Source organism: Labeo rohita, chromosome 4 (genome assembly GCF_022985175.1).
Source record: "Labeo rohita strain BAU-BD-2019 chromosome 4, IGBB_LRoh.1.0, whole genome shotgun sequence".
NCBI lineage: Eukaryota > Metazoa > Chordata > Actinopteri > Cypriniformes > Cyprinidae > Labeo > Labeo rohita.
In genome coordinates, this window is record NC_066872.1 from 13,030,169 (window position 1) to 13,047,003 (window position 16,835).

At 40.3% G+C, this 16,835-nt stretch overlaps 1 protein-coding gene across 16 annotated transcripts in view; it reads left to right on the top strand.

Annotated features, from left to right (window-relative positions):
- The window catches only part of LOC127164348 (NACHT, LRR and PYD domains-containing protein 3), a 1,126,570-nt gene that overhangs the window by 6,168 nt on the left and 1,103,567 nt on the right, over positions 1-16,835 (top strand). For 2 of the 16 annotated variants that reach the window (XR_007827626.1, XM_051108234.1), the window contains exons 1-6: positions 10,477-10,873; positions 11,094-11,242; positions 12,371-12,649; positions 12,781-12,843; positions 14,017-15,814; positions 15,992-16,165. Coding sequence is in view for 13 of the 16 variants with exons in the window: in XM_051108234.1 (XP_050964191.1) it covers positions 12,391-12,649; positions 12,781-12,843; positions 14,017-15,814; positions 15,992-16,165 (2,294 nt within the window). In the remaining 3 variants the exon portion in view is untranslated. Of the gene's footprint in view, positions 1-10,469; positions 10,874-11,093; positions 11,243-12,117; positions 12,270-12,370; positions 12,650-12,780; positions 12,844-14,016; positions 15,815-15,991; positions 16,166-16,835 lie in introns of those variants that run through there. The other 14 variants (XM_051108229.1, XM_051108236.1, XM_051108237.1 and 11 more) reach the window with 14 other exon arrangements.

Below are 16,835 nucleotides of genomic sequence, written 5' to 3' on the forward strand. Positions count from 1 at the left end.
TAAAAGCAAATCATTAAAAATTTTTAAAAGTGCAGTTTCTGTGCTATGGCATAATTTAAAGTCAGACTGGAATTTCTCTGTGATTTTATTTGAATCCAGATAGAATTGCAGCTGAGAGAAGACCACTTTCTCTAGTACCTTTGATAAAAAGGGCAGCTTTGATATCGGTCTATAGTTAGACAGCACCGAGGGATCCAAGTTATGCTTTTTAAGTAGAGGCTGGACAACAGCATACTTAAACACCTCAGGAACACAGCCGGAGTTCAAAGAGGAGTTTATCAACTTTAGAATACATGGCCCAACAGACTCGAAAACACTTTTCAAAAGTTTAGGGGGGAGGCTGTCATGAGGGCATTCAGAAGGTCTTAGAGCTTGAGTCACTTTCGAAAGTTCTGAAAGGGACACAGGCTCAAAGTGACTGAACCCTACTGAATAAATATTACAAACAGCAGGATCAGTAACAGTGTTAGCAGCAGTACACGAAGACCTGATTTTGGAAATCTTGTCGATAAAGAAAGAGTTAAATCTTTCACACAGTGTGACACTTGGAGCAATAGCAGGTGTTACAATGGGGTTTACCAGCCTATTCAATACATTAAAAAGCACTTGAGGTCTATGGCTATTGACAGACACAAGATTACACATGTATTGTGATTTTGCAGATTTTACAGCCCTCTGGTAGTCCGTAAGGGAGTCCCTGAGGATATCCAGCGAAACGTGGAGCCTATCCTTCCTCCATTTTCGCTCAGCTTGACGGCATTTGCGTCGGAGCGAACGAGTACAGTCATTAAGCCATGGCTCTCCAGCAGCCTTCGGCCGTCTCAGTTTAAGGGGAGCGACGGAGTCAAGAGTTCTAGTACATGTGAGATCGAACAACCTAGTTAGCACATCGATATGTACATGGTCGTCCAAGTTAAGGAACTCAGAGGCATCAAAAGCAACAGAAAAATGCACTGGAGTCAATAAATTCATTGAGCGTCTTTGACACACAGGGACGCTTTGTTTAGAATGGGAACAGGGCAAAGTAACAGTAAACGAAATAGGTGAATGGTCAGATATATATGTACCACCAATTTCAGTGACACAAACATTCAATCCATATGATAAAATCAGATCAAAATGTGGCCCTTCTCATGTGGGTCCAGACACAGATTGGATTAAGTTAAAAGAATCAACAACACTTAAAAACATGAATATTAAAATCACCAACAATTAAAAAACAATCAGAGATAAGAGCTATTCCAGCCAGAAAGTCTGAAAAATCACTGATGAAGTTCTTATTGAACTTGGGAGGGCGATACACAACAGCACATAACACAGGTACGCGTAACTTTAGCTTAAATAGCTGCAGTTCGAAGCTTGTAAATCCCTTTAAAAATGTTTCTTGACAAGGGAATTTCGATTTAAAGACCGTGACTATTCCTCCGCCTTTCCCTGTTGTACGTGAAGTGCTAAGAAAAGAACAGTCGGGCGGAAGAAGTTCTGAGAAAGGCAAACACTCACCGACGTTGAGCCAAGTCTCCGTCATAAACATAAAATCCAGTTCCCTTGAGGCGAAAAAGTCATTTAAAATTAAAGTCTTGTTGGCAACTGATCTAACATTGATCAGAGCGAAGCGAAGGAGAAGATCCGCGCTGTTCGATCGAGACCGGACACGAGAAAGCACACGGAGATTTCCTCGGTCCACGCCACGCCCGCCGGAGGCAATCCGTCGCTGGGGAGAACAGCTGATCCACCACGGGGACGCCAACCGCAGGCGCGACAGGATAGAGCCACCGCCTCCTCGGGACCGCAGGGCCCAAAAACGCCGGCGACTACAGGCCGGCCATAGCACGACCACGTCTCCCACTAGATCCACGCGAAGCACGAAGGTAGGCTCTAACACGAACCAAAACACCACTACGCTTTCCTCGCTTTCTGGGGCGTCTTCGCTGTATCACTGGAGCTACGCACCGCAGATAGTCCGGTATTGCAGAGAGGAAAGGGGGGGTCTTTGCATTCGTCGCCACGAATATTTTGCTTTATAAATATTTCGTGAGATACGCGGATGTTAAAGAGAGCCTGGCGATCATACACGAGAAGAGCCGAAACGTTCCTGCAGATAGAAGTTACAACCAATATTAGCCAGAGTGCAATAGACAGACGGAACGCCGTGTGTGTGTGTGTACATATGTACAGACAGAGACACACACAGTGCACTGATTCTTACGTTCTTACGACGACATAAAATGAATGCTGAATGAACGTGCATTAAGTTGTCAATGTTTTTAGTTATGGTAAAGACCAAAGATATATTTTTACTTACCCACACGGCAAACGACAACTTCTTTTTAGCGGTTAGCAAATCATACGAATTATCTTCTTATTGATGCTGCTTCCTGTTTCAAAATGAATGAATGTGATGTATTTGGACACTGGCGTCGTTTGTGATGTCACACTTGGATGTGGGCGGGGTTGGATGTCCACCGCAGGCTGCAGTGAGACACTCCTCAGATTACTTTTTAAAAGATCTCATTAATAATTTTGCTTAAAAATATTAGCATTGCCAATAGGCTGGAGCTTATGAGAAGGCCATGTAACAGTTTTTTTTAGGTTCATTTACAGTCATTTACATCTGCATCATAAATACATGCTCCATCCCAAAGTGCTCTTTAGTAAACGTGGTAAAAGATGTCCAAACTGAAAAATAATGTAATAGTAGTACTACATAAAAATTACAAATATGCGAAACATTGTTCATTTACATCTATTACCAACACTAACAATACAAAGCTGGTTGAAAATCTGCAAACTTACCTTTTAGGGCAATGATTACAATATAAGGATAATATTTGGCAGCTTTGTATAGTTGTCATCATCTGAAATCTATAGGCATCCCAAAATAAAATCAGGAAAGCAAACGGAGAAAGATTAGCATAGCTGCTGTTCATATTATTTCAGACAAAAGATGATTTATTTCATAACATATAACTGAAGTGCAAGGTTACGAGATGTTTTCTGCGTGAATATCTGTTGAAATGTAATCGATTCCTGTGATCAAAGCTGTATTTTCAGCATCATTACTCCAGTCTTCAGTGTCACATGATCCTTCAGAAATCAATCTAATATGCTGATTTTTGTGCTGATCTAATGTGCTGACTTATATTTTTGTGTGAACCTTTTCAAAGGTGTAAAGTTTGTTTATTTATTTATTTTTATCAGAACTTTTTTTTTTTTAATATTTTTATTCAGCAAAAATGTATTAAATTGATCAAAAGTGAGTGTAAAGATTTCAGTTTCAAATAAAAGCTGTTCTTTTGAAATTTCTATTCATCAAAGCATCCTGAAAAAAAAAATAGCAGCACAACTGTTTTTAACATTGATAATAATCAGAAATGTTTCTTGAGCAGCAAATCAGCATATTAGAATAATTTCTGAATGATCACATGGCACTGAAGACTGGAATAATGATGCTGAAAATTCAGCTTTGATCACAGGAGTAAATTACATTTTACAATATATTCACAAAGAAAACAGTTCTTTAAAATTAAGATAAAGAAAAAAAAAAAAAAAAACATCAAGGCAAAATTAGTCCATTTACTGTAACTACACACGGAACACTGTGTTTCCCCACAGACCATTATTACTGATGCACAAACCGATAAACGCTGGACATATTTAAGACTGTAAATTAATAGTGGTCAGTTATGATGTCCCTAAGTTAGCTATGTTTTGTTAAAGACTAAGTGCCATTTATGTTGATTGTCTTATTCTCTCTCTGTGACACACAGAAAGTGAATATCAAATGAAGAGTGCCTCAGCATGATTATAAATGAGATACTGATTTTATGGTAAGTTAATATTAATATTAAAAGACTTACGTTTTAGACAGCATATTGCCTGTTTTTGCTCTATTTCGCCAACAAATAACTATTCCAAACACAACCACAGCACTGTTTTACGTCTTTGAGCAACATGTCCTTGTTGAATGAATCACCCGTTAAATTATTCAGCTCAATCGCAATGACACACTTACTTAACAGTGACTTTTAAGTAAGTGAATTTTATCTGATATATATGTATATATGATTATTGAGATATTTGAATTCACATTTTGAATGTAATTTGACATATAAATGCATTAAATGGGTTTAGTTTTCATGGTTATTATTGTATGCAATTTCAGCAATAAAAATGTTCATTTTTCTAAAAAGAAAACAAATTAGTCATTTATTTTAAGAGAACTATCGTACTTTCTCTTGTATATTTAGTATTGCTTTTTAATAAAGAAAATTACTTCTTATCTGATTACTCGATTAATCAATGGAATAATCCGTAGAATACTCGATTACTAAAATACGATTACTAGCTACAGCCCTAGTTAAAATGGTACTAATATTTTACAATATTACAATTATTACAGACACTTATTTTGTAAAACATAAAATATCTTACTGAATTTTGAACAGCAGAGTATTTTTGAGGTTAACTTACCAGGCATATGGTTTACTGTGCCTTGGAGATGTTGTCCACAGGAGGTTCACTCCAGCTCTGAGGTCCAGGCCATCATCATGGAAGAATCTAGGAAAATAAGAAGCAATTTGTCACAGAGCCAACAATATTTTGTATACAATGCCAGGTTTATTACAAGAAACCATGCTAGAGCACAGGTGAAATGTAGAAAAGAGAAAGAAGAATATACAAATATACAGAACATCATTTCTTAACAGAATTTGCTTCTAGGTTTACTTATTTATTTAATGGTGTTCATACTTCTTACTTCTGGATGTCAAAGCCCTACAATTTAAAAAGATTTCCTAGTTCATCTGTATCCCTTACTTTTCCGTCTGTGGCGTCCTTCAGGATTTTTTTTTGCTCCTGAAATTACAGAAGTTTTTACAGTTTTTAAACTATACAGTTTTTATCAACATTTGTTTACCATGAGTAATCAAAATGCGTTTAAACTGAATTCAGTTACGTCAGTGACGTCACCGATGAACGGTACCGTATATGTTTAGGTTATCTTAGCCTATTTTAAATCACCCATTGAAAAATTACCAGCAAAACTATCAGAGACGAGTCAAAACTTCTTGTCTACACATAAAGATGTGATTAAAATACAAAACTTTCATGAAAAGCTAAGTCTATTAGCCTACCTCCTCTGAAACCGGTTAAGATGCTAATGGACTTGTTCGAAGACACTAAACCATCTCAATGAACTATATTCAACAGAAGCCAAATACAAGCAAGAAATGTGTCAGGAACAGCTATATGTAATATTTGTGCGATTTTAGGGACTAAACTTACCGAAAGCAGTGAAAACAACAGCGAGAGACCGAGTTCCATGCTTGTCAGTCATTGAGTTTCCATGACAACTCCCTCCGCTCCAGTGTTTGAATGCGTCACGAATGTTCACGTCAAAATCACGCAGAATTTACATAAACATAAACTTCTAACATTAAATAAATAATTTAAATCTTAATTAAATTGTTATTAAATCATAAATTTAAGTTGTTGTTTTGTAGTTCTGTGGCCCGATCACAGGTGCAAAATGCCACCCCTGCACGTGATAGTGTAATGAGGACTCGTCGGAAGCGTGTAAGATCCAAGTGCGAGCTTTATTTACAGATCGTAGTCAGACAGGCAGGGTCAGTATCCAGACAAACAGAGTGACGAAGGCAACACAATAACGTAATCCACAAAACAGGCAGAGTTCAAAAACCAGGGAGAGCAGTCCGAAAAGTAACAAATAAACAAGGAAAGAAACGATGGCAAAAACTAGACAGAACTATGGAAAAACAACAGCAAAACTATGATAATAAAACAAAACCATGGCAAAGACAAAAACAGGGCAATGAAAACAGGGAAAACCGCTTGGTAGAGTCCACAAGCACAAAACAATACTTCGCAGCTTCCTGTTTGAAAATGCAATTTTATTGCCACCAAACAGGAAGTAACCAACGAAGCAGCAGAGGGAGCAGCAACAGTCAGTCAGTGGGTGAGGGCTCCCTCTGCTGGCGTGGCATTACAGATAGTCGGATAAAGCAAGACTTTTATCGTTTAAGAATTTTAGGTTTTATGGTTTTAATAGTTTAATTTAATAGTTTATTTATTTATTTATTTTGTTGTGTTTTTTTTTTTTAATGAACGCTCAACTACCTTTGATTAGAGAGCCTGTTTGCAGTTGTAGAAGGCCGGATTAATACACTGAAAAGTCAGTTCTTCCCAATATATATTATATATATTTTTATATATATATAAAAAAAACTAAATAAAACATAATAAACCAACGAAAATTTTGAGCACAACATTTTATGAACATTTATGAACATTTTTTTTTTTTGCAGTGTTTCAAAAACTAGCATCACAGCTTTGGACAAAAAAGCAAGAAGCCTATTTCAAAGACCAGCATCACATTAGAGGAATTCCAGCAACATTCGCAGGCAAATTCTAAAACATAAATTAGATACATAACATAGAATGCATATACCTACCAGTGAGCTATATTGAAACATTTCTTTATGCAGACTATAAACGTGTAAAAAGTATCAGTAAATGTGTTTTATACTTTAGCTGGACATGACAAAAAAGACCGAGTTTTTGGGGAGACAATATACTTTGTAGACTTTCTGCAATTTACAATGCACATGCCATAAGCAACAATGTCTGCCGGATGTAGAAAAATTATCTATTCATAAAATATCTTTTTTATTTCAATTTTCGTTTTTGTGTTTCAGAGGAAAATCAATTGTACAGACGTGACATCTCTATGTTGCCGACTTGACAGTTCTGAAAGCGGAATTCATCTGTCTATGGAAATGCGAATAAAATGCTAAAAACTTTAGCAGAGATGTCTAAGTGTATTTAATAGGGCACATGCAAAAGTCGCCTGATGATTATGAATGTGTCGGGAAAAATTTGACATTTTAATTATTTATTATTATGAGTTAGGCCTATTATGAGTTTGGGACTTACGTTAACTTGTTTCATATCAGGAAAAAATGCAAGCGATCAAGTGGGCGCATTCCACACTCCGCACAAACATATCGATATGGGCCAGTAATACAACACATTTATAGGCCTATAGGTTCTTAAAATACCAGTCTACATCCGAGACAGATGCAGTTATAACCTAAAACTGAAGGCTACTGACATAATGATAACGGACCGATCCTGCTTCAATTCGTTTATCATTAGTTGTTGATCAAGATTAATAGGATGCCGCTGTTATAAAACTTGTTTTAATCACTATTCGGCACTATTCGATATCGGCTGTATCAATATCAATTTAAAAAAAAATAGATGCAAAACAGGTTAAGAAAATATGTTGAATATATAATATCTTATAAATATTAAGATAAATGCTATAGGCTAAATAGACTGCAAATAAGGCAGTTTCACGTGTTGTGTCTGCATAAATACATTTTATCATGCAATGGTACGAAATAAAACCAAACAAGACATGTAATGAAGAAAATATTTAGACAAAAATAAGCACATATTTTTATATATATATAGCCTATTTATAAGCCCTGTTCCACTCTGTGAGAATTAAATAAGTGCATGCCCAGATCTCCGATTCATCTGACCAAGTTTCAACCTATATCCGACGTTTTGATTTCGATCAAATGCGTCGGCTATATCGGTTGATAAGCCAACGTGATTTCGACGTTAAATCGATGTTTTATTTTCGGCGTAATAACGTTCTAAAGTACCGACCAAATAAAGAACATTGATTCAACATTGAAATTTGATTGACGACTGACACTGACCTTAACAACCAAAAATCGACGTTGAATCAACATATGCTTGCTATCTGGGTAGCATGCATATGCTCCACCGCCCAGCTCCACCGAGGCAGCAACCTCCGCCTACTCCCCACCGAGGAAGACCCCCTACGAGAGCAGCAACCGGTCCTGCAGCCAGGCCCCCCCAACGGTCCAGCACTCGTAGAAAGGTGTAGTGGTTGTGTTGTAGTGGTTGTAGTGATGTAGTGGCTCCTTATGTGGCCCCATATGTGTATTTCCACCTATAACTCTCTGTGGTGCAGTGTTTCCCCTGAAGACAGGTTTGTCTCTAGGATCTGAGTTTGGTTGTCTCCCCTAGCGTGAGACCCACCTACATCCGAGACTCCAACTCGGCTGTCTGCCACCTGGCAGACGGCCACCACATGGTCAATAAAAGAGCATTTTCCTCCTTCTCTGGGCGTTATGTGCAGCATTTCCGACCCTCCACTCGATGGTCGGATGCTATACCCTTCACTCAGAACATGCGGTCACACAAACCCTGTGTTCCCCCATGTTCCAGCACAGCAAGCTCGTTCAATCGATTCCCCTTCTCAGCGGAATCCTCTGAGCAGCTTTCACAGCCTGATTTCGCTGGACAAAACAGCCAGTGGTGTTCGGGGCTTCTTACCTCCAGCCACACGCCTTTTTCCCAGCCATCAGGCTCCCATCCTTGGTATGTCGGGTGTAGTTCCTTTGAGACCCCTAGCGGAGAAGTTTTCGGATTGGCTGAATCTCCACAATCCTTCCCGCTGGATCCTCAGGACCATCCGACTCGGCTATGCTATACAGTTTGCACGGCGTCCGCCCAAGTTCCGTGGTGTTCTCACTACCTCAGTCCAGGGCAGCAACACCACGGTTCTGCGTGCGGAAATCGCAGTTCTTCTGGCGAAAGATGCGATAGAAACTGTTCCCTCAGCCGAAATGAAGAAAGGGTTTTACAGCCCCTACTTCATTGTACCCAAGAAAGGTGGTGGGTTCAGACCAATCTTAGACCTGAGGGCTTCGAATCGGGCCCTGCTCAAGCTCCCGTTCAAAATGTTAACCCTCAAACGCATTATCACGTGCGTCAGGCCTCAAGATTGGTTTGTGGCAATAGACCTGAAGGACGCGTACTTTCATGTCTCGATCCTTCCAAGGCACAGGCCGTTCCTACGGTTTGCCTTCGAGGGACGGGCTTATCAGTACAAAGTTCTTCCCTTCGGCCTCTCTCTGTTGCCCCGCATCGTCTGGGCAGGCCCCCGACTGCTCTGGCACATCAATTGCCTAGAGTTGCTGGCAGTGCTTCTAGCCCTGAGGAGGTTCCGACCTTTGATCCAGGGCAAGCATGTGTTGGTCCGGTCAGACAGCACAGCGACTGTGGCCTACATCAACCACCAGAGCGGTGTACACTCCTTTCGCATGTCACAACTAGCCCGCCATCTCCTGCTGTGGAGCCAACACAGACTCAGGTCTCTACGTGCCACTCACATCCCGGGCGAAGCCAATCGTGTGGCCGACTCTCTGTCACGACAGCTTTCGCTCTGAGGCGAGTGGAGGCTCCACCCTCACTCGGTCCAACTGATTTGGGATCGATTTGGCCAGGCACAAGTAGACCTCTTTGCCTCACCAGAATCCACCCACTGCCAATTGTGGTACGGTCTAACCGAGGCCCCCCTCGGCATAGACGCACTGGCACACAGTTGGCCGAGGGACCGGCTCAAGTATGCGTTTCCCCCAGTGAGCCTCATTGCACAAACTCTGTGCAAGGTCAGGGAAGACAAGGAACAGATTCTCTTGGTAGCCCCTTTCTGGCCCAACAGAACCTGGTTCCCAGACCTGGTGCTCCTGGCATCAGCTCCTCCCTGGCGCATTCCTCTGAGGAAGGACCTCCTCTCTCAGGGGAAGGGCACCCGCGCCCAGATCTCTGGAACCTCCACCTATGGTCCCTGAGGGTTTCAGAGACCTTCCACCATCAGTGGTAAACACCCTCTTACAGGCAAGAGCTCCCTCCACCAGGCAGCTGTATGACCTGAAGTGGCGCATTTTTGTGAACTGGTGTTCTTCCCGAGGGAAGGACCCACGGAGGTGTGGCATCGAGTCAGTGTTATCCTTCCTCCAAGAGGGCCTGGACAGGCACCTATCTGCCTCAACACTCAAGGTTCATGTGGCAGCTATATCAGCTAATCATGACTTGGTGGGTGACAGATCGGTGGGGAAACACGATTTGATAATCAGGTTTCTTAGAGGAGCCCGGAGACTGAACCCTCCTTGGCCAAACCTTATTCCCTCTTGGGATCTTGCTGTGGTGCTCCAGGGCCTACAGCAAGATCCATTTGAGCCCCTTCAGTCAGTCAAACTTGATGCCCTCTCATTAAAGACGGCTCTCCTGACTGCGTTCACTTCGGTCAAAAGAGTGGGAGACCTCCAAGCCATCTCCGTTAACAGTTCGCGTCTAGAATTCGGACCGGCAAATTCTCACGTTGTCTTGAGACCCCGGCCTGGATATGTGCCCAAGGTCCTCACCACTCCCTTCAGAGATCAGGTGGTGACCTTACAAACTATTTCTTCTCAGGAAGATGACCCCAACCTGACCTTGTTATGCCCAGTCCGTGCCCTGCGCATTTACATAGAACGAACTCAGCACTTCAGACGTTCAGAACAGCTCTTTGTCTGCTATGGAGGACAGCAGAAGGGGAAAGCTGTCTTCAAGCAAAGGATTTCCCACTGGCTAGTGGATGCAATCCATATGGCTTACCAGGCCAGAGGTTTACCCTGCCCACTGGGAGTGAGAGCTCACTCAACCAGGGGTGTCGCTGCCTCGGCAGCTCTTGCAAATGGGGCCTCATTAGCAGACATCTGTAGAGCTGCAGGTTGGGCTACACCTAACACCTTTGCCAGATTTTATAATTTGCGCATGGAACCAGTGTCAGCTAGAGTCTTGAATGCAAGCTCTTGACTCAGCACACTGACCGGTGTAGAGCTTGCCAAAAAGCGCTTCCCCTAATGGCGATTACGCTTCTGAGTTTCAGTAGGGGTCCTGACGTGAACCCTGGACACCATTTCCATCAACGGCACTCCTGGCGTAGCAGAGTTTGGCGGAGGAACTTGCTGCGAAATCTCAATGCAAGGTATGGTTACTTTTCTAACTCTTGGTTGGATTTGTACCCCGTATGTAGTGGCTCTTTATGTGGCCCCATATGTGTATTTCCACCTATAACTCTCTGTGGTGCGGTGTTTCCCCTGAAGACAGGTTTGTCTCTAGGATCTGAGTTTGGTTGTCTCCCCTAGCGTGAGACCCACCTCAGGTCCCATATCTAATATTTTCACTTGTACCCCCCCTCTGGGCAGGTTGTGATCTCCGTAGTGCCCTTTTTTCTTACGGGAAACAGGCACTTTCCCAACGTTCTCAAGATACTCAGCCGCTCCACTGAGGAAAGACGCGGCTGCAGGACACTGCTGTAACAGGTCAGTCCTTGGACGTTGGATGGTTGCGAGAGGTGAGCTGCACTTATGCTAACACGTTGACTTGTTACTATCTGTGCTGACCACTCGTGACGCGGCCAGACTTGTGCCGGTTTTATATAGGGACCCCTAGTGTCGTACACTACTCGACACAACTCGGAGTGTACGACAGATAGGGAACGTCTCAGTTACGTATGGTATGGTCCGTTCCTGATGGAGGGAACGGAGACGTTGTGTCGTCCGTGCCACAACTCTGGTCCGCATCTGAGTGAGTTGAGACGCTCGGCTCCTCAGATCAGAACGAGTGAGCAGATGCGCATGCTGCCCTATTTATACCCGGATGTCCGGGGCGTGGCCGGCTATGCAAATTCTGCACACCCAATTTTCATTGGCCTGTTTCAAAACAGTCAGAGGTGTTTGGGCTCCCAAGAGCGACCCCTAGTGTCGTACACTACTCGACACAACGTCTCCGTTCCCTCCATCAGGGAACGAGGGTTACCATACGTAACCGAGACGTTTGTAGAGTTAAAGCTCTAGGACGAGTTAGAGTTGGAAATTTTAGTCTCAGAAGAAAAAGAAGAATAAAAAGCTTTCTGAAGCCAACTTAATAATGTCCAAATGATTAATAATTATTGGTGTGATGAAGCTCACTGCATAAATAATGGTGAATATGCCTTTACTACATGTCTACCGTTGTGTTAATAACTACCACGTGATTATGGAGTCTTAAAGTGTTTCCCAAATATTCAGTATGTTAAAATAATTTTAGCAGATTTGAACAACACAACTTTATGGTACATTTGTGATGAATAACGCCATTACTAGTTACAGAGTCAAAATCTGCAAAGGGGTCATTTAATGCACCAAATGTGAACATTTGTTTGTTTGTTTTTATCAATTTTAAAATTAGGTATGTTACGTCTCTGACAGACAACATCTCCTCACAATTCAGCTGTTTGTTGTTTTGCACCTGCATTTCTCTGAGGTGTTGAGGACTGGCACATATATTGGAGCCTATATTCAGTATGAATAAACTACTGTGAAAATCAGATACTCTTTCAGGTCCTCTTTACACCTCTGTATAATTCAAAAAAACACTTGAGCATTTAGGTTCATATGTTAAGTGTGAAACTATTTCAGATCTTTTACTTTTCATCCTGCAGCTGTTAATCAGTGAAGGACGATGGTGTCTGTTAAAGAGCTGCTCCTGAACTCACTGATGGAACTGGAAGAACATCATCTGAAGGAGTTTCAGTGGCACCTACAGAAAGATCATGAGTGTATATCAAAGTCTGAAATGGAGAATGCAGATAGGTTAAAAACAGTAGATAAGATGGTGATGTGTTTTGGACCAGAAGAAGCTGTGAAGATCACAGTCAGCATCCTGAGGAAGATGAACCAGAATGAACTGGCTGAACAGCTGGAGAACAAACACAAGCAAGGTATCTTTTTATTTACAGTGACTGTAATATGATTGACTGATACCAGTGTGATGAATGACATAAATGTTCCTCTTTGCTGATGTGATTGTGTGTTTTGTTTCTTAGTGGGTATTTCTCTCTCTTTCTCACAGCTCAGACTAAGGGAATTACGAACACATCTGTCCCTGTTGGAGCTGATACAGATCAAACCTCAAGTAAATAACAATCACTGTCTGTAAATGGAAAGAAGAGAAAATATAACTGCAGCAGAAATTACAGGGCCAGTCACATCAGCGGCAGATTTTATACAAATGTATAAAAAAAAACAGTGTGTCCCAAGTGACACTCAGTTTACAAAAGCATAAAAATGTGATGTTTATTAAAAGGTGGCACTGTCACCAAATTGACTCAGGCTACGTCTACATTAATTAATCCAGATACATTTGAAAATGGCATTTTCATTTTAAAATGCTTTCTGTCCACACTAGTGTTTTCCAAAAGTTTCTCATCCACACAGAATCGCTGGAAAACACTTGGCCTTACTGCACATGCGTAAAACCACATTAAAGTTCACAGAGATGATACAGACAAAACAGTCATAGTAAGTTTATATGCAGTTCTTTTGGCAGGATAATTTTATTTATGGAAATATCTTATCATTCACTGACGCATCCAGGTCACACTCACTCACCATTATATGTTTGATCTAAAACGAAACTGCCTTCATGTTTTGCCACAGAACAGCAATTGTGAGTAAATTTTCTGTCATCTTGCAGGACTGTAATATTAAGAGTGTACAAAGTAACATATCTTTAGCAACAGTGTGAAAGTGAAAAGCACATAACAGGCAAAATACCAGCACAAACACTGATATCTGTACAATATGTGTCACGTGACTAAACATGCGTCATCATTTTCAAAAGCCTCCATTTTCACAGTCCACACTACAACACAAAAATGCTTTCAGATCCACTTTGGTTTTCAAAAAGCTCAGTTTTCTTTGACAAAAATGCCATCTCAGTGTGAACAGAAGGCCAAAATGGAGAAAAAAATTTGTGTTTACAAACAATAACATATTAGTGTGGACAAGGGCTCAGTATCATCAAGACATGATTACAATCACACAGGCAAAAGTTCCTTTAAGCAGGTCAAAACAGCCTCACATCCTGTTTAATGTGCTAGATGATGTGGAAACCATGATGTTAAGATGATCTGAATCAATCCAAAAAGTCATCTGGAAAGAGCATAAAAAACATTCAGAAACTGTAATACTGAAACTAAGTTGTTAGGGATGTACAGTGCTGTCTCCAGCAGTATGAAATTAATCTGTCTGTTTTTTTCTTTTCTTTTTTTTTTTTTTAATCTTATTTATTTGTTTTTATTTATAGAGCTGCAAAACTTCTTTAAAACTCACAAAACCAAAATGCAGAAGAAAGCAAAACATATTTTCGAGGGCAACAAAGAAAATGAAACAGATTTTAAGGCTGTTTACACAGAACTGTTCATCACAGAGGGAGATATGGAAGATGTCAATCAGGAACATGAGATTCTGAAGATTGATGATGCCCTAAAGACGCAGAAATCACACGACAAACCAATCAAATGTGAAGATATATTTAATGAACTGAAAAAAAAGAATGAGGAGAAGATTGTGCTGACTAAGGGAGTTGCTGGCATTGGAAAATCTGTCTCTGTGCAAAAATTCATCCTGGACTGGGCAGAAGAAAAAACGAGTCAGGACATAGACTGTGTGTTTCTGCTTCCATTCAGAGAGATCAACATGATTAAAAACAGAGAGATCAGTTTCCATGAGTTTCTGCTGGAATTTTATCCTGAATTGAAGGACCTGGAGAAATCACAGTTATATACAAAATCTAAACTTGCATTTATATTTGATGGACTTGATGAGAGTCGCCTGCCTCTGAATTTTAGCAGTAGGTCATTGAACACTGTTGAGGAAAGATCATCTGTAGATGTGCTGTTCACAAATCTGGTCAAAGGGAATCTGCTTCCATCAGCTCTGGTCTGGGTGACCTCACGACCAGCAGCAGCCAATCAGATTCCTCGTCGATGTGTAGGTTTATTCACTGAGGTGCGAGGATTCACTGACCAACAGAAGGAGCAGTACTTCAGAAAGAGTATCAGAGATAAGGCCGATAAAATCATCAAACACATTAAGACGTCTCGTAGTCTCTACATCATGTGCCACATTCCTGTGTTCTGCTGGATCACAGCCACAGTTCTTCAGCATATTCTCATCCTGAGCAGTGAAGAGAACATCAACACAACACTTACTGAAATGTATATCCACTTCCTGCTGATACAGATGAATATGAAGAACCAGAAGTACGATGGAAAAAAACAAAGACAACGTACAGAGCTTTTACATTCAAATAGAAAAATGATTAAGAAATTAGCCAAGCTAGCATTTGAACAGCTGATGCAAGAAAACATTGTGTTTTATGAGAAAGATCTGAAAAAATGTGGTATAAATATGGGTAAAGACACTGAGTTCACAGGAATGATCGCTGAGCTCTTTAAGAAGGAAAATGGACTTTATGAGAGAAAGGTTTTCAGCTTTGTGCATCTGAGTGTTCAAGAGTTTCTCGCTGCAGTGCATGTGTTCATCTGTTACCTGAACAAGAACATGCGAGAGCTTCAGTTTTTCTTTGAAGATTCACAACCTACAGTCAGACAAAAGCTTCAGTTATTCTTTAGAACTGTCAAATTTCATGAGATAACAAAGAGTGCCACTGATAAAGCAATGCAGAGTCAGAGAGGACATCTGGATCTGTTCCTACGGTTTCTGATGGGAATTTCACTGGAGTCCAATCAAAACCTGCTCAAAGGCCTGATCACAAGACCTCAAGACACCACAGAGAGCATCAGACAAACAACTGAATACATTAAACAACTACAAAACAATAATATCGCAGATGAAGCTTCAGTCAACCTATTCTACTGCTTACTTGAGCTCAAAGATCATTCATTATATGAGGAAATCCAGAGTTACCTCAGTTCAGATGAACATCCAGGAAGAAAACTCTCATCTTCAATGTGCACAGTGCTGACCTATGTACTGCTCATGTCAGAGAATGTGCTGGATGAGTTCAGCCCGAAGAGGTTCACATCACGAGAAAATTACAAAAGACTTATTCCAGCTGTGAGATGCTGCAGAAAAGCGCTGTGAGTAATTTCACTGACTTCTGCTCAATTAAACATTTTGTTCCTCATCACTAAACAATTCAATGTCAAAATACTATGTGAAATCTTTTCCTGTCCTGATTATGAAGGGTACAAAAAGTTATTGCAGAAACGCTGAACATCAGAAAATATTCTGGCTAAACATTTCTGTTTTGGCAGATTTGATGGCTGTGGTTTTGATGAAGCATGCTGTGAAACTGTGTCTTCGGCTCTACAATCGTCAAACTCTCATCTGACAGAGCTGGAGCTGAGTAATAATCACCTGCACAATTCAGGAGTGAAGCTGATTTATGATGGACTGAAGAGTCCAAACTCTAAGCTGGAGATGTTGAGGTTTGAGTTTGAAATTCTTGATTATTTACTTAAGTTACTAATGACAATTTAAGGAATAGAGTGGTAACAGTTTATAAGTATAAAGTAATACAGTATTTACAAATTATTCGCAAACTGCAGTTAATCAATAGTTTATAAACTGTTAATAGACATTAACAGACTATACAAACAGTGCTTTTTTTATTCTTTAATTAGCTCATGTATAAAGAGTTAGATAATGCTTTGTAAGCAACCTTAGATTAGGATTAGGTCATGATATATCAAAAAATGTCATTAATTAAGTACTTAAAACCAACCTCTATTGGTCATTAATTGTGTTAGTATTCAGAATTTCTTAAAATGTACAAATTACGTTAAGCCTATGCCCAGTTTTAAATATAACCACTTAAAAAATTAAACAGCATAATGCTTTCAGTATGAAATGCATACTAATACTTATTAGATCACTTTGTTAAAATACATCAGTTATGATTGGGGTATGCTTAGAGTTAGACTTAGTGGGGACACAATATACAGTTTAAATTATACAGTATTCTATGGAAGGTATATATACTTATAAAATTTAATTCAATTTCAAATTTATTTGTATAGCGCTTTTCACAATACATATCGTTGCAAAGTAGCTTTATACCAAATTAATGTTTTTACAGTATATGTAGTAGTAGCTTGA